The sequence below is a fragment of the Cervus canadensis genome, chromosome 15, assembly GCF_019320065.1.
Source record: "Cervus canadensis isolate Bull #8, Minnesota chromosome 15, ASM1932006v1, whole genome shotgun sequence".
In the NCBI taxonomy this organism is placed as follows: Eukaryota; Metazoa; Chordata; class Mammalia; order Artiodactyla; family Cervidae; genus Cervus; species Cervus canadensis.
In genome coordinates this window covers 42232910-42254512 of record NC_057400.1, presented here as the reverse complement: position 1 = coordinate 42254512, position 21603 = coordinate 42232910, and the positions used below count along the sequence as shown (strand labels likewise).

At 37.4% G+C, this 21603-nt stretch overlaps 1 protein-coding gene across 1 annotated transcript in view; it reads left to right on the top strand.

Annotated features, from left to right (window-relative positions):
- Window positions 1-21603, top strand: part of LOC122453705 (fibroblast activation protein alpha) — an 80192-nt gene that overhangs the window by 41084 nt on the left and 17505 nt on the right. The window contains exons 14-19 of the mRNA XM_043487824.1: window positions 6019-6123; window positions 6222-6292; window positions 8768-8821; window positions 10678-10802; window positions 15045-15092; window positions 21232-21330. Of these exons, the coding sequence (XP_043343759.1) occupies window positions 6019-6123; window positions 6222-6292; window positions 8768-8821; window positions 10678-10802; window positions 15045-15092; window positions 21232-21330 (502 nt within the window). The remainder of the gene's footprint in view (window positions 1-6018; window positions 6124-6221; window positions 6293-8767; window positions 8822-10677; window positions 10803-15044; window positions 15093-21231; window positions 21331-21603) is intronic.

Genomic DNA, 21603 nt, shown 5'->3' with positions numbered 1-21603 from the left:
CTAGAATTCTATTGAGAATGAATCATATACCTCATGTCTGTTCTTAACTTTTTCAACCAACTCTTTGATATGTATAATTAATATTGCTTCTTTAAAAATGTAATAAATATCATTTTTCAAAAGGGAACACAATCCCTGAATTGCTTAAAATAATCTTGATAACTTTTAGCCACTGGAATCCAGGGAAAATAATTACATTTGGTATCCTTGGTTTAGAGACAACCTTGCTTCTCAATATATTTTGTATAAATAAATGAGTAGATTAATTTCATACATACCCATACTTATTCTAGTTTTTAAGTAAAGTGGTATCAGTTAGGGGAGTGTATGTTTTGTTACAGTTTGTAATCATATATATCTGGATTATTTTGGATAGATTTGTTCAGTGATTTATAAGGATTTTTGTGTAAAACTAAATCATGTTTTAGGAAAACATCAATTGTATCTTATATCTTATATGAAGAATACAAAGTAAGACAAATAATAAGCGAATATTGTATGGATGCTACCATTTACCACAAATATGTGGTTGAATTCAACTAACATTTGGGTACAAAAAAGAAAAGCTACTTCTGAGATTTGGACACATGCAAAGAAAAAAGAAACTTAACTAGTTTAATACATTAACCCAAGACAAGGGACAATAAAGAAGTCAGAAGTAAATTCTGAGATCATAAGTCTTGCAAAATTTAAATTAAGATGGAGAGTGAAGTAAACATCTTCAGGTATTGAAAATTATTTTTTGTATACTTTCCTGGACCCAGTAATTTTAGCTTACATATATTTACTTTCTATCTTCAGTTAAAGGTACTTCAGTTCTATTCATTAACTAGAGAATTTTGTTGTGTTAGTCTCTCAGTCTTGTCCGACTCATTGCAACCCCGTGGACTGTAGCCCATCAGGCTCCTCTGTCCATGGACTTCTCCAGGCAAGAATACTGGAGTGGAGACATTTCCTTCTCCAGGGGATCCTCCTGACCCAGGAATTGAACCCCAGTTTCCCACACTGCAGGCAGATTCTTACTGTCTGTGCCACCAGGGAAGCCCCTAAATAGAGAATAGTTATTACTTTATTTTTTTATGCAAGTAAATGTACATGGGTGCAGGCTAAGTCACTTCAGTTAAGTCCAACTCTTTGTGACCCTATGGACTGTAGCCCACCAGGCTCCTCTGCCCATGGAATTTTACAGGCAAGAATGCTGGAGTGGGTTGCCCTGCCCTCCTCCAGGGGATCCTTCCAACCCAGGGATCAAATCAGCATCTCTTATGTCTTCTGCATTGGCAGGCAAGTTCTTTACCACTAGCACCACCTAACAAGGTAACAAGGATAAGTGTGTAATTCAGGGGAAAAGAAAAAGAAAATCCTATTTTATTTCACTGTTTAACATTGTATAAGTAACAGGAAAAAAGGGAAGAAGTCAGTGAAAGAACAGGATTTTCTAAATTTTTTGGATTCTAGGTCAACCAGAAGCTTGCCTTCCAGAAAGATAATTCCTAGATCAGCATTTGAAAACTTGAGAAAAGGGAAAAATTTAATTTACGAGTTCACTGTCATTATAGAGATTTCCTGTAAAGAATGAGAGAAGAAAGAATACTTGAAAATGTCTTTAGTTGTGTTCTCCGTGATATTGATTTATCTAGAGTTTCTATAAAGTAATATGAATGATGTGATTTTACAAATAGATAAACCATGATACGCAACCAAGATAAGCAATCTTATCAAAGATGTGATCTTAGGAATCCATACACATTTATTCTGAAAATACTGGCACCATTCAGAACACTCTGAAATACTTTAAAATACATCTTTTGAAATCTGTTTACAAGCATGTTGAGGACAATTGTATCTTGGAAATTTTTATAGTCTGTATAGCACCAATCTTGTAATCCCAGCAAACAATAGCTGAATGAATGAATGAATTGCCTTCTAAAGTTTTAGAACATTGTTTTAAATACCCTCAGTGAAAGCATATACATGTCCTTGGAGGGAGAATGAGGTCTCTACATTAAATCAAAATCATGCGAAAATAAATCTAGTGGATAAATGAAATATGTATCTGCAAAATATGATTTTACACTAGATCATTATAGTATTTATAGCTTTAGAATTCTTTTGGGAAAAATTAGTTTTCCTGTGTACTAATCTCAATCCCTCCAGATGTATCCAATAGTCATTAACTTTCTGAATATTAGAAGAATTGCAGAAAATTTTTTGAAGTGACAGTTTTCAAGAGTAAGTTCACACTTCCCCAAGGCAACTATTTTCAAGGGGGCCATTCATTAGATTTTATAAGTCCTGACAAACCTTTTGGAGTCATGACTTTATATAGTCATAACTCATATGTCATAATGTGCTGCATAGCTTCCTTTGACCCATAATCAAACCAGTGGCTTAATAAAATTACCCAGAAATAACCTAGAAATATTTGTCTTTCGGACATCTGTTCAAATAATATTTATGAGGGTTTTAGATAAAGTGTATAGGCTAGTCATATTAATATAAATTTAAAGAGCAATTTTAGACCAGTTTTTCCTTTAATATTTGTCCAAGAGGTTTAAAATGAAAAAGGCCTTCAGAGATCACCTATGGACTAGAAAAGAGACTAAATGGCAGTTAACCTATTAATTCAGGCAGAGAACTAGCAAATACTTCCTTGAGAACTTTGTCACTTCCTTTTCTTCTGCATGAGATATTGTGTCTTAATTTGGGGGAAATTCTCTAATTTCTTCTTTGGTATTTTATCAGAAAAATAACAACAAATTCACTTCAAATAATTTTTTTTTTTGTCCTGTGGAGAGCAGACAAAATAAGATTTTATCAAAGACTCTATTAATAGTATTTAATCACTAAAATGTGAAGAACAAATACTAAACACATAATGCTTAGACTACAAAGCCACATTTAAATCACTTAAAAATAATTAAGCCATACACCACATCACATTTGAGTGGTTGGTGAAATCCTATGGCTCAGATAAATGGATGCTCTACTTGATGCTTGGAAGTCTGTGCCTTTGACTAAATATGGACTCAGTTTAGGCATCAGCCTTCCATAAGCAGGTTATTTACCATCCGTGGCAAAAAATTAACTGGTGTTAAATCATCTTACCTTCCATGAAAAATATTTTAAATGACTTTGTAAGTAGAGATGAGGAGTTTATCAGCACATCTAAGCATGATAAAGGGAGCCATGAGGATGTCTTGTTAAACGGAGGACCACCTAGTGACATGTGGTTATCTAGGGCCCAGGCGTGACTTGCTGCCAGAGCACTTAACTCAGGATGCATTATGGATCTCACTCTGGCAGAGTGAATGCGGAAATATTTTACACTCTCTTTACCTCACCCAAGTTACCTGTTCATCTAAAGCATCTGTCTTGGATGTGTGCAATTAAAGGGGAGAAGATAACAGTCTTTGCCTAACAAAAATATTCTTCCTGTTTGCCTGATTCTAATATCTTGAAACATAATGTTCTGCCCTCTTACTATTTTCAATAAAAATGAAATTCCCTATTTTAATCTGGAACTAAACCGTTTTTAGAGTTCCTTAACTTGCTGCAGATGTAAAGAGAGTATTTTTTTCACTAAGGTTCCTTAGAGTATTTGTGACCCCAGTTCTGTTACAGTGATTGAGACAATGTGGAGCCAATTTGTATCTTTCATCTTGATGGGGAGAGGGGGACACTGTAAAGTGTTTACTAATAAGGAATCACTTGGCTGAGAAGGTGAAGCCTCATTCTAAAATGAAAGAATGACTTTTCAGGCCACTACTAATGAAATTCCTTCCACAAAATTGCAAATCAGAATTTCCTATTCAGGGGCCTTCTGGCTTTCAATCTCACTGAGTCTGTACACAGAATCCTACCAGGACTGACTGGTCTTATGATTAGTGGACCTAATAAGAGTATCATGTAAGGAGACAGCAGTTTCTCATTATTCCATTTTTTACTTTATTAAAAACATCAATTTTATGACAAAGAGATAAGCACACCATATTAGTTTCCTAGGGTGTCTGTAAAAAATTACCACAAACTTGGCTTAAAACTACAAAAATTCATTCTTTCATCATTCTGGAGGCTAGAAGTCCAATGTAAAGGGGTTGGTGGGGCCATACTTAGATGTCTCCAGGGAAAAATCCTTTCTGACTTCTTCCAGCTTCTGGTCTCCTGGCAATCCTTGGACTTTCTTGGCTGGAGTTCCACCAGCTCCAACCCCTGAGTTCATCTTCACATGACCTACTCCCCTGCGTCTCTTTGCAGCCTCATCTCTTCTCATGAGGACACCAGTCATTGGCTCTAGGGCCAACTTGGATCCACTATGATCACATCTCAGTTCTTAACCTCATTACACCTGTGAAAATGCTATTTTCAAATAGGTCATTATCCTACTCTGTTTGAGCTGTTATAACAATGTATCCTACACTGAGTGGCTTATAAACAACAGAAAGTCATTTCTCACAGTTCTAGAGGCTGGAAGTCTGAGATGAGGATGCCAGCATAGTCAGGTTCTGCTGAGAGCTCTCTTCTGCCAACTTCTTGTTGTATCCTCCATGGCGGAGAGCTGAGCAGCAGGAGGACACTCTGGTGATTCTCGTTAAGTGGGCTGATCCCATTCGTGGGAGCTGTACCCTTATGACCTCATCGAATCCTAGTTACCTCCCAAGGCCCCCACCTCTTGATACCAAATACCATCTTAATAGGGGTTGAGTTTCAACATATGAATTTGGGGGAACAGAAACGTTCAGTCCATAACAGTTATCTTCTGGATTAGGTGGAAAAGAATTTGGGGGACACTAGTTAGACCCCACAGATACCACATCAAAAAGTTACACTTTAATATCATTCAATCATAATCATGACTTTTATTTAAAAACATCATGTCAAATTACACATAGGACCATCATTCAAAATACCTACAACTACTTCCCTTGTTCTCATTTTGCTGTAAAGTGTGTCCTGACAATGTGAGTGTCAGCAAGTTAGGTGTCTGTAGCTGAAAGATACCAGTAGTCTTTTGATTGTTGTTGCTTGGACAATTGTAAAGGATCTGAATGTTTTAACACTGTCATGCGGAGGCACTCCTGCTAAGAAATCTAGTTTGGAATAACTTGCAGGAATATCTACTCTGTACGATGTAGAATAGCTCTTTCCTCATGGAGCCCCTTCACCACATTACCATCCTTCCTCCACCCAATGACCAGGATAAAAAAGGAAGTCAGCAAATGTACAATGAGTCTCTTTTTCTGATGGGAGAAACTACTAGCTTAAAATCTGATGTCAGGACATTTGCAGGACTTTAATTATCTGTACCGTTCAGGATGCTGAGTTATAACTTGCTCTGTTCAGGACACACTAGACCTGTGGCAGAAACTCCTCAGGTCCTTAAGCAGTTCCCTACAGGTGGTGAACATGAGCCCTGGGAAGAGGTCAGAGGTGAACAGTGATGTTTGGTCTGCTCCCTAAGCTCAAGGAGTACACCTTTCATTGTCTTATCATTGGTTGCATTTTTCTCTCAAGTCCAGAAGTCCCTTTCTGCCATTAAAAGCTGTGACTAGCAGTTCGTGATATTTTAATCTCTAAAATGCCTTTATTGCATCATCAGCATCAGGTGCTTGACATCAAACAAATCAAGAAATAAAAGAGGCTATCGACCTTCAGAAGAGTCACATTTTGGTCAAATATAACATTTTGAAGTTTGACTTGGTTAAACATCAACATTCATTTGTGAATTTTTTTAACTATGTCAAACCACGTAATCTCAGAATACAGAAATTCAAACTAAGCAATATGAACCCAAGGATATGTAGTAGCAATTATGCAGTAGCTGGAATGTATAAGTGTCTGTTAGAAGCACCAGAAAAGCTGTCCATTTGAAAGGATGGGATCTAGGGTGTGAGTGCCGGAAGGTAGGGGAGGCAAGACTTTCTGGTCCTGATAATTGTAACTACACATGGCTTTTAAAAAATCAATCATTTTAGTTTGGTTTGTCTCCTGAACATAACCTCTGTTCATTTCTTTCAGTTCTTTGTTTCAACACCAGTGTTCAGCCATGATACCATTTCATACTACAAAATATTTAGCGACAAGGATGGCTACAAACATATTCACTATATCAAAGACACTGTGGTATGTTCCTTCCAAGATTTATCTCCTGAAAGATCATTCACTTGAGGTTGCTCAAATAACGCTCAGCTTCACACAACATAATGTTTGTCTTTTTATAGGAAAATGCTATTCAAATTACAAGTGGCAAGTGGGAGGCCATAAATATATTCAGAGTAACACAGGATTCACTGTAAGTATTGCATGAAGCTTGATGCACCATTCAGGTTTTAATTGGCACTGATGGACGGATGAAATCTACAGCACCATTGCTTTCAGTTAAGAGCATTTTTATTACTTATTCTAAAGTGTAGTTCAGACAGTTGTGGTTTCATTAAAATTACACATTCTTTAATAACTAGTCAACACAATTTCCTATTTTGGAAAGAACATTTAGTAGGTGGTTATTTCTCTTCTGATAGTTGGTATATAATTACATTAAAAGTATAAAAGTTTTAGAATAGTAACTGGTCCTAAAAGCAAATTTTCCGTCTAGCACTTGAAGCAGTAAGCTAGATTCAGAAGTCCATGAGGGCAGCCCCTTGATAAGAAACATTCTTGAAGTGATTCACTGTTGTATAAGTTTGAGAATGTTATCTGTAATAGCTATTATTTATTAAGTGATTGCTGTGTACCACATAATATAAAGTAGAAATGATAATCCCAGTTTTACAGATGAGAAAGCTGATACTTAGAAATTTAATTAACTTGGGCAAGGCTACATAGTTAGTGGTAGAACTAGGATTTAAACCTAAAATATATCAAATCTAAGATTCTTATTATTAACCTCAACATGGGGCTTCTTTCTTCTAGGTCTTTCCTTTTCAGTCCATCCTGTGCATTATCTAAATAAACCATCTTAAAATGAGCATTTTTGATTAAACATCTCTACTCAAGAATGTGTAGTTTTTTTCCCCCTTTACTTCTAATAAAGTCCAAATCTAGAGCACTCTCTTGTAACTACCCTGCCATTAGCTTGAATTCTAAGAGCAAGAGAGGAAGATAATTAATCCAGCTTCACTGGATGAAATTTTTTTAGAAACCTATTGCCAATCCATGTAATTCTTTGAACTGTCAGCAAAGGAGTTTAGCCATTACATGGAGCAGCCATTAAAACTGCCCGTGTAAGATGAGTGACAAGATAAAACCTAATGGGAGATTTCAGGAATAATATATTTAGGAGGTAGGGGAAACTGAAGGCAGGAAGACCCTGGTATGGTCATAATCTAGGCCTGAGGTGACAGAAGCCTGAACTAGAATAGTGGCAATGAAATGCAGACTCCGGGAGAGAACTATATCTCCTTTTTTTTGCATCTTTGGAACATGAGATAGTGACTGGAACAAAATAGTTAAATGAATGAGAGGACAGGTAGACAGACAGTGAAGAGAGACAGAGGCTGAAAAGGTAAGTCAGTGGCTGTGAGGGAAAAGGGAAGGGAAAGAGGGAATGTGGACTCTGTTCTAAGTGTTAAAGACAAAGACAATTGTGAAACTTTTGACATAACAACAAAAAAACTGTAGGAGGCAGATTGGAAAAATCTGAGTAGTTTATTCACAGGTAGTTTGAGATGATGTGGGAAAAGCAAGTATAGTGATGTTTGGAGTCATGTGAAGTCAGTAAAGACATTTAGAAGGATGCTGGTTTTGAAGGTAAAGTTAATAGTAGGAATCAGGTGTATTCTGCTGCCTTTTTCTTTTACTGGGGGTTTTCCCAGGTGTCTCAGTGGTAAAGAATCGACCTGCCAATTCAGAAGACACAAGTTCTATCCATGGGCTGGGAAAATCCCCTGGAAGAGAAAATAGCAACCCACTTCAGTATTCTCACCTAGAAAATCCCATGGACAGAGAGCCCGGCAGCTACAGTCCATGGGGTCCCAACGATTCAGACGCAATGAACATGTACGCTGGGGCCTTTTACTGGGAATAACAAGGTCATTATTTCAGTGAGGATATACAAGTACTTGGGTGAATTAAAAGTTCTGAGAATTAAAAATAAGAAACCAAACCTAAAACTTTTAACACTTTATTGTGCTCTTCCTAAAAATTAAATGTCAGTTATTTTGTTATATTCAGATGAACTCACAGAGGAGAAAATCATGCCCATTAAATTGGATTTCCCACTTTGTTAAGACAGGTTAGAACTGGGACCGAGATACTTAAGTAACAAGCATGCTCTCTTGTGACCTGTTTTGCTTCTGGGTAAATTAACATGCCCCTTTGTGTGGTATCCTTGGGTAGATGAGTTTCCTGATTTTTAAAAAAGTGATCTACTGTCAGTGCTTCTGTAAAATAAATTCTAAACGTGTTCAAAATCATAGACAAAATTAAATAGTATAGCACAAAGAAATCAGTAAACTGTTAATTATGGAAAGGAGAGAGGTGATATTAATCAAACAGCTTAACCAAAAAAGGGTACTCAACATAATTTAATATTTCTCCTATAATTTATAAATACATTTGTGCAAATATATTTTATATATGTATAAGTCAGAGTATGTACATAAAATGCAGAAGTATGAACAGCAGCAATTTGTGTACATAAATACCAATTAATTGCTTTATTCCATTAAAGTTGGACTATATTGTTTACTATATTAATACTATATTAACAATTCTATCACCATTTAGCCATCAATAATTATCTGATAACTTCTGAATATATTTTCAGGTTTTATTCTAGCAATGAATTTGAAGGCTACCCTGGAAGAAGAAATATCTATAGGTAATTTATGTCAATTCACTCTAATATTTTTATATATTGAAATTTGAATAAAAATCAATCAGAGTCCTCAGAATACATAGAATATTTTTTAAAGGCTGAAATGTAATAGAATTAATTTATGAATTAAAATATTCAGAGGATGTGTATATCACTATAAGAATATATGCCCCCTAACATACCAGCTAACCAAATGTTTTCAAAAAGAAAAATTAAGAAATTTTAGGGGGATCGGGATGGGGAATACGTGTAAATCTATGGCTGATTCATATCAATGTATGACAAAAATAAATAAATTTAAAAAAAAGAAATTTTAATACTGATATAAACATGGCATTAAACATTTTAACTAAATTTAGAGGTAATTGAGAAAATTCATGTAACACACATTTATCAAGTTACTACTGTATACCATGCATTGTGTTTATTCCTGTAATGTGTGATTTCTTTTAACATGACTTGCTTTGAGACTATTATGATTAGAAGGAATTCATCTCTCTTCATATATTAGTGTTTTAGTTTATGGCCCCCTTGGTGATTGGAATGGTGCCCTTAACAGTCCCTTCTGGATGTGGAAGTGAAAACAATAGCTTCCATGGGTTAGTGGTCTGCTATAGGCCTTGCACATTTTTATCTGCTTTATATATGTAATTTCATTTAATCACAACAACAACTCTATGCAGTCAGTGATGTTGTTGGGCCAGGATTTATACCTGGGCATGCTGAACTTGACCCCTTATTGTTAACCGCCTACCTAATGTTTTCCAAGATCACACCAAAATATAAATGTGAATACTACTAACTGTACTGAGAAAATAAATTTTTCCTTCTGCTGCATTCCTCTGTTCCCTTCTGGATCATAGCTTTTCATATGTTGAGAAGAATCCCCTTCTGATGATAGCAATGACTCTGATCACCCTCTACTATGCTCAAGGCAAAGTCAGGGGCAGCAGTAGAAGGAACACTGCAGTGGCCACAGGTAAACTTACCAGCCACATCAAGACTCCACCTCTGGTTGCCTCCTGGCATAAAACCACCTGGTCCTCCCCAAATGAGACTCTGAGGGTTTGGGGTAAGGTCTGGGAAGTTGTATGTTAAAGTCAATTACCCAGAGAGTTGGCCCAGCGTGGTAGGTACAGGTTGGCTTGTTAAGGCCCTTTGGAGGGGGCATTTCCGAGAAGAAGTTCCAGGAACCCAGGTTTCCTGCCAAATAAAATGAAAGGCATGAGATCTACTGAGAACCATGTTTGTTTGGCTTTTTTCCCAAATGGCTTATTACTAATTTCCCCTTCTAGATACATGATAAGGACAAGAGACCCCTTTCTTGGTGATACTGTCAAATCTTTATTGTCTGTTTTGCCATGGGAGCACACATTATAGGAAGTAATTGAGAAAATTCATGTAATACACATTCATTAAGTTAGTACTGTATACCAGGCATTGTATTTATTCCTATAATGTGTGATTTCTTTTAACATGACTTGCTTTGAGCAGATGGGAGAGAGATGGTACATGGGACGTGAAAGAACTATGCATTCTCAACCACTTTGTAAAGTAAGAGATTGATAGCTATGAGAAGTGACTACCTCGCTCCCATTTGAGGTGCTAGATATTTCTCCCACCGCCAGAAAACCGCCGAGGGCTTCTCCCTCAACGTCTGTGCCTATTCAGGCAAAGATGGATTGAAGATCAGATAAAGCAAAATACTGTGATTCTCCCTTACTTTAAATGATATTGGCAACAGAAAAATAGTGAGCTTGATGTTAATATGTAAATCAGTCATTTTGCAAAGAGTAGTACATTTTGATAAATACAATCTCAAAATTTCAGCTTTTAGTTTTATTTTCATTTCCCTCTAGAATTAGCATTGGAAGCCATTCTCCAAGCAAGAAGTGCATCACTTGCCATCTAAGGAAAAAAAGGTGCCAATATTACACAGCAAGTTTCAGCGACTATGCCAAGTACTACGCACTCGTCTGCTATGGTAGGTAACGGACCTAACACACGCTCTACCCTTCTCTGCCACTTTCCTTGTCCTTGTCATCATTATCTGATCAATCCTTAGCTACAGGTTATTGAGCACCTGTTATATGTGAGGACCTTATCTGCCTTATCTTATCTAATGCTTACGGGAAAAAAATGTAAGGAGGATAGGAAGGTATTATTATCTCCATTTTTTGCAGTTGAGGAAACAGACCTTTTGTAAAAGGTTCACACTGCTGGTAAGCATCAGAGCCAGATGGGAGTAAAAGTTCCTTGGCTATAAATCCCAACCTTATACCCACCATGTGCCACAGCACCATGACGTTGTATTGTGAGAGCAATATCATAAAAAGAAGCATCCTCTGATAAAATGGTTCCTGGACTTCAGCCCCATTTGCTTGGAGAAATGGCAGTCTCCTATAGTCAGGGAAAGAAATGTGAGCTCTTTGTCTTGGAGGCCAGCAATTCTTTGAACTATAGCTTCTATGGGTATAGAAAATAAGCTTTTGTCACCTAGTATGTCCTTCCTAAATTTGAGAAGCATGATAAGTAATTCATTCAAGTATTGAAAAAAAAAAAACAGCTCATAAAATATACTAGATGTTTCCTGGTTGTTTAGGTTATATGTCCATTTAACAAATAATTTCTATCCAGATTATTTTATTTTATGCATAACCTGTCATCTGTATCTTGAACGCATAGTAAAGCTGGGTTAGGCAACCAGTAAATCATTGAGATATGTTAGGTCTTTGCTAGTCATTATGGGGATTTTGGAAAACTGATCTGAAACATACCTGCCCCTTCATTCTCTGTTCTGACACCCCTCCCCCCACCACTATTAATCCCTGAGTTTCCCTGTGAGTTGAGGGTGGACAGAAAACAAAAGGGAGTTGTTACAAAACATATGCCATTCTTCTGTTTCTGGTGTCAACTGCCTGTATTCGGGTGGGCAGCTCAGAATATAAACAGAATCTCTGACTGATTTCTATCCCTGCTCAGTGTAGAGGACCCTGAGGTTTCCTTTACTTGCCAAAAGAAGGGTTACCCGACACACCGCTTCTTCAGTCCAATCATCTGGACCCTGAACCTCACCTCAGCTCTTTGACTATGTGAAAATGAGTAAGCATTTTAATTCAAATGCCCCCTTTAAGATGGCACAAGATACCACTTTAATATAACACTTTCACAAAAGGTTTGGTCTGTGGCATCTCTGTAAAGTCAAAAGATTGTTGTTCATGACCCTATGTGCTGAGAGTGGTTACAGCATTTCAAGGTATACGTTAAATGTCCCTCTCAATTTATGTGCAACATTTTTCATCCCAAACTACGTATTCATGCAGCATATATTGAAGCCTACATGCCAGGCACAGGGTATCATTGAAATAACTGTCCTGAATCATCTGGTTGTCTATTTTCTCTCCTGGAGGCAGAATAAACTTTCCTTTCATCTTTATATTCATAAGGCCAAAAAAGAATGGTTAGTGCATGATAGATGTAGAATGTTTGTGGAATGAACATAGGTAACTAGGGAAGATCAAAACATTGCTGCCTTTTGCAAAGCGTACCCCAAACCTCATTTTTATGCTGATATTTGTTGTTGTTGTTCAGTTGCTAAGTTGTGTCTGTCTCTATGCAACCCATGGACTACAGCACACCAGGCTCCTCTGTCCATGGGTTTTCCCAGACAAGAATACTAGAGTGGGTTGCCAATTCCTCCTTCATGTGATCTTCCCGACCCAGGGATTGAACCTGCATCTCCTGCATTGACAGACAGATTCTTTATTTCTGAGCCACCAGGGAAGCCCTTTATGCTGATACATTTACTGATAAAGACATCAGTGACCCTACTCATACAAACGCATTTATAGTTTATGTATTCTGCATTTGTACAGTGCTTTAATGCTTTTTGAAAGCACTATACCACTTTTTAGTGTCTTCCTAAGATCTGCTTGAGCCTAAGTGCCCCCTGAAGAGTAAGGAATCAAATACTAATCTCTCATGAAAAGTTGGTGAAAGACTCCTTTCTGGAACTTGAATCGCCTGACTTTTCCACACTCACTCTTCCTCGGCAGTATGGTAATTTCCCATTTAGCAAAAAATATACTGTGTGGGAAGCATCACATCGTCTGGTGTTTTTGAAGCTCCAGTAAAATGAGTCACTGCACCATCATAGGAAAAACCTTGAAATCTTCCCCTTTAGGACTCAGAGTAAAGCTTCATTATGTAACTTCAAACTCTCTGAGAGAGATGGTGAGTAAATCCCAGATAATAGGATTGAAGTAGGTAAAATCATATTGATGATGCTGATGGAACAAAAGCAGTGCAAAGAATACTTCTGCCACTAGGATCACACCCTCAGGCCACTTGTGTCAAGGGCAGTCTGCCATTAGTTTGTCTCATAGTTTGGGCAAAAGATATATGCTAGTTATCCCTACTGGAACTGCACACCTAGGAACATCCCATAAGGTGGGTGCTGTTTAACTGAAGTTTAGAAATTCAGATTCATGTCTCATTGCCTTGCATGCTATATGCATACATGTACGCCTTACATACAATATGCATTAGTACCTTTTAATAATGTTGAAGAAAATCAAATCAAAATTAAAATCTCTGAGATTAAATTCTATAAAATTTAGACTCCACACAATAAGTACTGCTGGGTTTTGAGGGAGCCTAATAAATGAATCTTTTCTCCTCGCTGTCAGGTCAGATTGAGGAGTCAGGCAGGAAATCAAAGTATTAGCTTTATTGCCTATAAAGGTTACCTGGAAAATGGGACCAAGACCCCAGAATCACAATTACTCATACAAATATGGGTGTAACTAGAAAGCCTCCAGCTTCGCCCATGGGGCCTGCCACTTTGAACACTTATAGCACACACACTGAGAAGCAAGTCAGAATCATGTTCTCTGAAGGCCGAAAGATGTCAGGAACAAGGCAGAAGAAGGAACTGCTCATATCCAGGGTTTCTAATAACTTTACAAACATATTTCCAGGTATTATTTATTCTATATTTCAAGTAAATAATAGTTTTTTTTAATATTTACAGATATTGTTAAAATGACCAATTTTTGGACTTCCCTGGTGGTCCAGTGACTGGGACTCCATGCTTCCACCTCACTGCAGGAGAGCAAAAATTAGATCCCTGTTGGGGAATTAAGATAAAAAAAAAAAAAAAAAAAGGCCAATTTCTGCACAGAGAACCTGAATTCCATGTCGAAATATATGGTGGACACTGGTTTGCCACTCAGACCTCCTACCTTCAGGACTGGGTCCTCATTTCTCCAGCTGCTGAGAGAGCTGGTGGCTAAAAGCTTATAGCTGGGCCCCCTGCACCCAAGCCAGAGATCACTCTTCTCTCAGGCCAAAATCAAGAATCACTCCATTCTGGGAGATAAAAGGCAAACTAGTTGGCTCCATTCAAGACAACTCTGAAGGCCAGCCAGCTCCAGAGCTGCCAGTGAGGTTGGCTGAGGTCTCTGTTGTGACTGCACCCCGCCCCACTTTCCCTTAGCCCCCCACCTTTTATTCTCTTCCCCCACATTAGCTGGGATCCTAATACAGCACCCCAGATGAGCTTTTGGTGAACAAAACTCCTTCTAGGTCTGTTTTGTAGGGAATGTGTCCTGTCACAGCATATTGAACAGGAAATGTTTTCTATATAAATTTATTTCTGCCTATAGTGAGCAAACTCCAGGAGTTAGTGATGGACAAGGAGGCCTGGCGTGCTGAGATTCCTGGGGTCGCAAAGAGCCGGACACAACTGAGAGACTGAACTGAACTGATGGCAATTAAGTGAAAGAAAAAAAGTTGCTGAGTTCTACCTACCAAAATAAACTGAACATTGAACTAAGACGCAAGATTGAAAATACAGTCTGAGTATTGGTGAAGTTAAAGACACAGCTAAAACTGGCCCATACAGCATATCTTCCCAGAAGGCCATTTATCACTGCAGCTTCTGGGGCCCATTTGTGTAATTAAATACTGACTATTTAGGATCATTCTTGGAAATATATACAGGCAACTCTTCTGTCTGTTCTTTGACTGGGCTCTGGTCTCATGTATTGTTTGAATGTAACTTAAAAGGGGATGTTTACTTCTTTATGGGAGAAAAAAAAGTAGTTGTATAAGTAAAAGAGGTGATTGAGCTTGACAGTAATCATAAATACGACTAGCAATTCTTACTGAAAGCTAAATGTTATTTTAAAACTAAGCCACATTTTTGTTTTCATCCCATGCACAGGCCCAGGCCTCCCCATCTCCACCCTTCATGATGGCCGCACCGACCAAGGTACTGTCTCCACATGCTGTTGTCTTAAGAAATCCTGGACTCTTGTGAAACTAGAGGAAGCAAGACAGCTTCCCCACACCAGCAAGGGGAACAGTGACATATAGCTTATTGCATAGCTTATGATTATATTAATCAACCTATTCTTTGTCAAGCCTGATCATATGAAAGTTAATTATTATTTGCAGTAAGAACCTGGCATAAAGCAGAGGAGTTATATAAGACGAATTAATCCTGTCTTCCCCAATCACCCTTATAAAACACAGAAACTTAAAATTGGAAGGAAACTGAAGATTTTTAGTACACTCTCCCTCCGGAATAAGAAGGCCTGTTTTTTTTGTTTTTTTTTTTTTAACATCCCGAACTGGAGATGAGTTCCGGATATAACTCCAGTTCAAAGCAGAGGGTGACTATCATGCTAGCTTTTTTGTTTTAACAGCTACATCACACTGTTGCCACGTATGAGAGCCCTGAAATTTGGAGGCTCTTTCCATTTTCAACTGCTATCAAGGCAGATCTCCTCCATCCTGTATTCGTGATATTGGTTCAAAAATAGTTCACAGCTCAAAGATGACCATTTTTACTCTTGAGGGAGATACCCAAGTGTATAATTGCCCTGAGACTCTTCCTGCGGTTCTCTGTTACCTTTTGATTTACTATGAAACGTTGTGGGGTTGAAGTTGATGGAATCTAAGGACAAAAAGGGACTTTAGCACTCAAACCTGTGATTGTCCTTGGACAGCTTTGGTGACAGGTTAGGAGACTGACTGCTTTGGGATTAGTTTGGCTGCCAGTTCAATGGCCTACGTACAGGTGAAAATAAGGCAGTGGGGAAAATCAGAATCCATTCAGGAGCTCAGGACAGGACAAGCATTGTAATAATGAAACTGAAATTTAGTTTCGTTTTGAAGTTTTGGGGGTTTTTATTGTTGTTTTAACCTTGTGTCTAATAATGAAATACTTTAAAGAATAACAGATTGTATGTCTGAGTTTGGCTCATTTCAACCTTCAGTGAGAGAAATTTTAAAGCAGGACTAGTTTCAAATCTGTAAGTCTTTGTTTTAATGGAAATCACCATAAATGTGTAATTCTCATTTGTTCTCAAAAGAGAACACAATCTCTGATTTGCATAAAATAATCTTGATAACTTTTAGCCATTTGAATCAGGAGAAAATAATTGCATGACTGCAAAATAAAGGTCAGTTTCTCTTTTTTAACAAATTTCCACTCTGTTACTATCCTTCTCATATTCCTGCTAGATAGCAATTTTTGTACTGCTTACAAAACTTTATCACTTCACTCAGTACTTACAAAATAGGTACAATGTTCATGTGTCTATATATGTTATATGTATTTACATGCTTTTAACTCTCAAAACCAATGAAAATTCTTTTATAGTGCAGTTCTGCAAACTTGCCCCATGATGAAATTTTTCAGAGAAGTTTATTATAAATACAGGTTCTCAGGCCCTCCTCCAAAATTCCACTTTAATAAGTCTTATATTGGGCTAGGGAATCTGTACTTTTAATCTATTACCAGATAAGCTTTGGAATAGCTTTTCAGAGCAGATGCTATGTCTTCTATTTATTTAGTTTCTCTTTGCATTTGGTGCCAAAAATTTTCATCCAGTACATATTTATTAAGCACCTATTACATTAAACCAGGCACTTTGCTAGAAAATACATCCTAAAAATGAACAGATATTGCATTAGAGATGGTACTGTTCTCAGGAGATTACAGGTCAGTGGGGAATGCAAACTTGTAAACAGACAGTTACAACACAGTGGGATAAAGTATTAAGATAGGGAAAATAGAGATTCATGAAAGCATATTAGCAGGGCTCCTCTTCTGGAATAGGGGGTTAAGAAATGTTTCCTAATGATGACTACATCAACCTTAAGACTCATAAATGTAAGGGAGAGATTGATGCTGTTTGGATGTCCAACTTGGTCAAATGGATTCATACTGATGCTTTTTATTGAAAGATGGGACCCACAGTGGAGAGAATGTTTTTGGAGAGGTGATGAATTTTGTTTTGAATATTTAGTTTGAGGTACTAATGACATATATCCAAGAGGAGCTGTCCTGGAGTGACAAGCTTTTGGACCTGGATGTTGGAGGATTAGTTTGAGTTGAAGATAATCATCAGGAAGTTATTCATTTATGGAATACGTGGTTACTAAGTTTGTGGAAATGGATGAGAGAGCAGTGTGGGGAAAGTGAGGGTGGGCAAGGGTAGTAAAGAATGAGCCTAGAGTAAAATTGTGCAGAACACCAACATGAGAAATGGAAAGAGAAAATGAACCTGTAAAGGAGACCAAGGGTGGACAGAAGGAGAAGGACACCCTTGAGAGTATGGACTCATGGCACACAGAGGAGGAGAGGATCTCAAGAAAAGGGAGTGCTCGTCTGTGTCAAGCACTTCAGAGTAAAACAAGACCTTCCCTAAATCAATGAGCTTAGCAAAGCAAGGATGAGCATTAGCTTAGTCAGAACAGTTTCAGTGGAGTGGTGGAGGTAGAGGCAAGATTGAAGTAAATTTAGGTTTGCACAGGAGGTAAGTAAATAAAAAGAGACTATATTCAATAGGTTTGACTGATGAGTGGAGGAAAGAGGTGGATAATCCTGGAAGAGATTGATAGAGGTTTAAATTAGCTTTTGAAAGCTGATAAACATTTGAGAATGGTTGAATGCTAATGGAAGAAATGTGGAGACCATGGTTGAAGACATAAAGGAGTGGATGTCCCTCCACTCTGGGTAAAGTGGAGTCCAGAGACAGGTGAGGAAATTAATCTCTGGCCTTTGATGAGAGAGAATGAGGACATTTTTAGTGTATTTCTATGAAAGTTTGTAGAAAACAAGGCTTCCCTGATAGTTCAGTGGGTAAAGAATCCACCTGCAATATTTTGTAGAAAACAGTGCAATGGCTATATTTTCTCTGCAAAGTGAAGTAAAGTCATTGGACAATAACAGATAGCACTTGACCCAGATGCTATAAAAACGTAGAAGAGTTGACACTTGACATGGAGGACCCATTTGAGGCATAGGTACTTCAGACACAGCAGATTTTCATTAAAATTGATCAACTGATTAAATAGCTTTATTTATCAGGTTTCCTGAAGAGTCTTCACATAATTTAATTAATGAATAATATATCATAGTTAATATGATTTTAACAAATAAATCAGATGTGATCTATCATTCTTACACCTTGATTTCATCATAATGAAGAGTCTCCAAACATATGGAGAGCACAATGACATATCATGTACTTGGTACTGAGCATGCTGGGCATCGAGTATACAATGATGAGTAAAAGAAGATAAAAGGTATAGTCTGGGCTGTAGCAATCCTTGCCACATTATACACTTCTAAGACAAAGCCACATAGAGAAGTCCAATTGCAACCCCTCCCTCTCTTCACAGCCCTATGAAATTCTATTTTGCTCCAAGAGGTAGGAAAATTGCTCATTTACTATCCATAAAGATGCAACTCTGGACTGTAGAAGTATTAATAAGCTTTTCTATTCAACTTGTCATTTCAGTAAGTCCTTATCTGGGAACAGACTAGAGAAGGAATCAAGGTCAATCCAATCAGGCAACATCCGTGTATTGTCTCAGACTTCCAGCATCTGTTGGCAAAACGATAAACATGGTCAAGTAAATATGACAGCCCCTCTGTGTGCTTGCTCCACATAGATTCCCTTTATCCTTGACAGTTCCGCAGTCAGAACCCATACACAGAATGAAGGACTGGCTTCATTGTACTTAGAACTGAGTATTCATTTAACTTATCTTTTTTAGTTTTGAGTTTTTAATTGAAATATAGTTAATCTACAATGCTGTGTTAGTTTCAGGTGTATAGCAAAGTGATTCAGTTATGCATGCATGCTAAGTCACTTCAGTTGTGCCCAGCTCTTTTCGACCTCATGGACTATAGCCTGCCAGGTTCCTCTGTGCATGGGATTCTCCAGGCAAGAGTACTGGAGTGGGTTGCCATTTTCTCCTCTAGGGGATCTTCCCAACCCAAGGATCAATCCACACCTCTTACGTCACCTGCATTGGCAGGAGCATTCTTTACCCCTTGCACCACCTGAAAAGTCCTTAAAGTGAAAGTCAAAGTCAAAGTCACTCAGTTCTGTCTGAGTCTTTGTGACCCCAAGGACTGTAGCCTGCCTGGGTTCTCTGTCCATGGAATTCTCCAGGCAAGTATACTAGAGTAGGGGCCCATTCCCTTCTCCAGGGATCTTCCGGAATCCAGGGATCAAATTTAGGTCTCCCGCATTGCAGGAAGATTCTTTACCTTCTGAGTCACCAGGGAAGTTCATTTATATGTGTATGTATATATATATATATATACACATATATATATGTGTGTGTGTATAGTCTCTTTCCAGAGAAGGCAATGGCACCCCACTCCAGTACTCTCGCCTGGAAAATCCCATGGACGGAGGAGCCTGGTGGGCTGCAGTCCATGGGGTCGTGAAGAGTCAGACACGACTGAGCAACTTCACTTTCACTTTTCACTTTTACGCATTGGAGAAGGAAATGGCAACCCACTCCAGTGTTCTTGCCTGGAGAATCCCAGGGATGGGGTCGCACAGAGTCAGACACGACTGAAGTGACTTAGCAGTAGCATAGTCTCTTTCAGATTCTTTTTCATTATAAGGTGTTACAAGATACTGAATGTATTGATAGTTCCCTGTTCTATACAGAAGGTCCTTGTTGTTTATCTATTTATACACAGTAGTACATATATGTAAATCCCAACCTCCTAATTTATCTCTCCCCATCTCCTGTTATTCCCTTTTTTTGTTTTAACTTTTAAATTGCCACAACTATCTCTTTCCTGATGGATTATCCAAAATTAAAATGAAATGTATTATGTATCTTATACAACTCATACCAAAACATCTATCCTTGTTCTAAGATTAAATGTAACACGTTGACGCAAAATGCCATGAGTACATGAAAACTGAGAGTTACAAGAGAAGTGGTTTGGCAAACTTAGTGTAGTTACAAGTACTCCCCCAGCTCCCCATCTTCAAGGACCACTTTTTTAAAAAAGCACAAAAACAAAGAGTCCACAGGCCTGCTGCATTTCAGAAGTCATCCAGACACTCTTTTTAAAAATAAAGCTACAAACATCACTTATTATTCAAAAACCTAACTTTTCTCAGGAGATCAATGGATTTGTTCAGTTAAACAACAGTTTTTTAGATCTTTTCCAGGTGCCCCCTTTGAGAGTTCTCTTTAGGAGTCTTGGGTTGGCTCTGATGGTAAAGAATCTGCCCGCAATGCAGGAGAACCAGGTTCAATCCCTGGGTTGGGAAGATCCTTTGGAGAAGGAAATGTGAACTCACTATAGTATTCTTGCCTGCAGAATTCCATGGACAGAGGAGCCTGGAGTGCTACAATCCATGGGGTCACAAAGAGTCAGACATGACTGAGTGACTAACACTTTACGATGAAAGACAAAGACCATAGTGTGTTTATATGGTTGTCCTACTAAGATATATAACTACCTTGAAAGAAAGGATTTGAAGGAATTGAATGCACAGTAATTCAATTACAAAAAAAAAAAAAAAGAATATCCTATATTAAGCAAGTACAGCAGGAAGAGTTTAAGAAAGAAATAGATGTGAAAAAAATCACAGACTTAATATTTGATCTTGTGCACTGAAGATTTTAAAACAAACTTTATAGCTATATACTTAATTGCTTTAAATATGAAGTATCAGCAATATAGATTTTATTTCTACCACTTTTGTTTACTAAAACTATTTTGTTTACTAAAACTATTTTTGTTTACTAAAACTATCTTTTTCCAAAATGCTACTTACTCAGGGCACTTATTAAAGTTTGACACAGGAAAATGTGGCTCAGTAAGCATTGTTACTTCTGTGATTCTGCTCAAAATGAGTTTTGATGCCATCAGGGTCAGTTTAGGAGACAATGACTGATGTCTCTTACAAGCTCATCCCTGCTGTAAAGCCTGTATTAAAAATCTGCTTGTCAACATGAAAATCCTTAAACAATCCATATACCATTTCAGTTTCATCCATAGTAAATTCAAAGACATTTTAAGAAAGAAATTTTTTATAGAACTTCTATTAATTAAAAATGAACTTTTTTTTTTTAAGAAATTAAAATCCTGGAAGACAACAAGGAATTGGAAAATGCTTTGAAAAATATTCAGCTGCCTAAAGAAGAAATTAAGAAACTTAAAGTGGATAATATTAGTAAGATCTTTAAAAACTTCTCATGAATAAATATGAAGCTGAGCACTTATCTTGCTTTTTAAAAACAAAATTGTAGGGTAAATATTATAGTACAACCCTATAATATTATGGGATCTTAATTTAAAAATCTTACTGTAGCAATAAGGTTTTATGAAATATCTCTCATATGTTTGTGAATAAGGTTGATATTTTTCTATAGCTCCATTTCAACACTGATTTTTTTAAAGTTTATCTAATTTTAATTTTAGAATGTGTGCTTCTACAAAAACAATA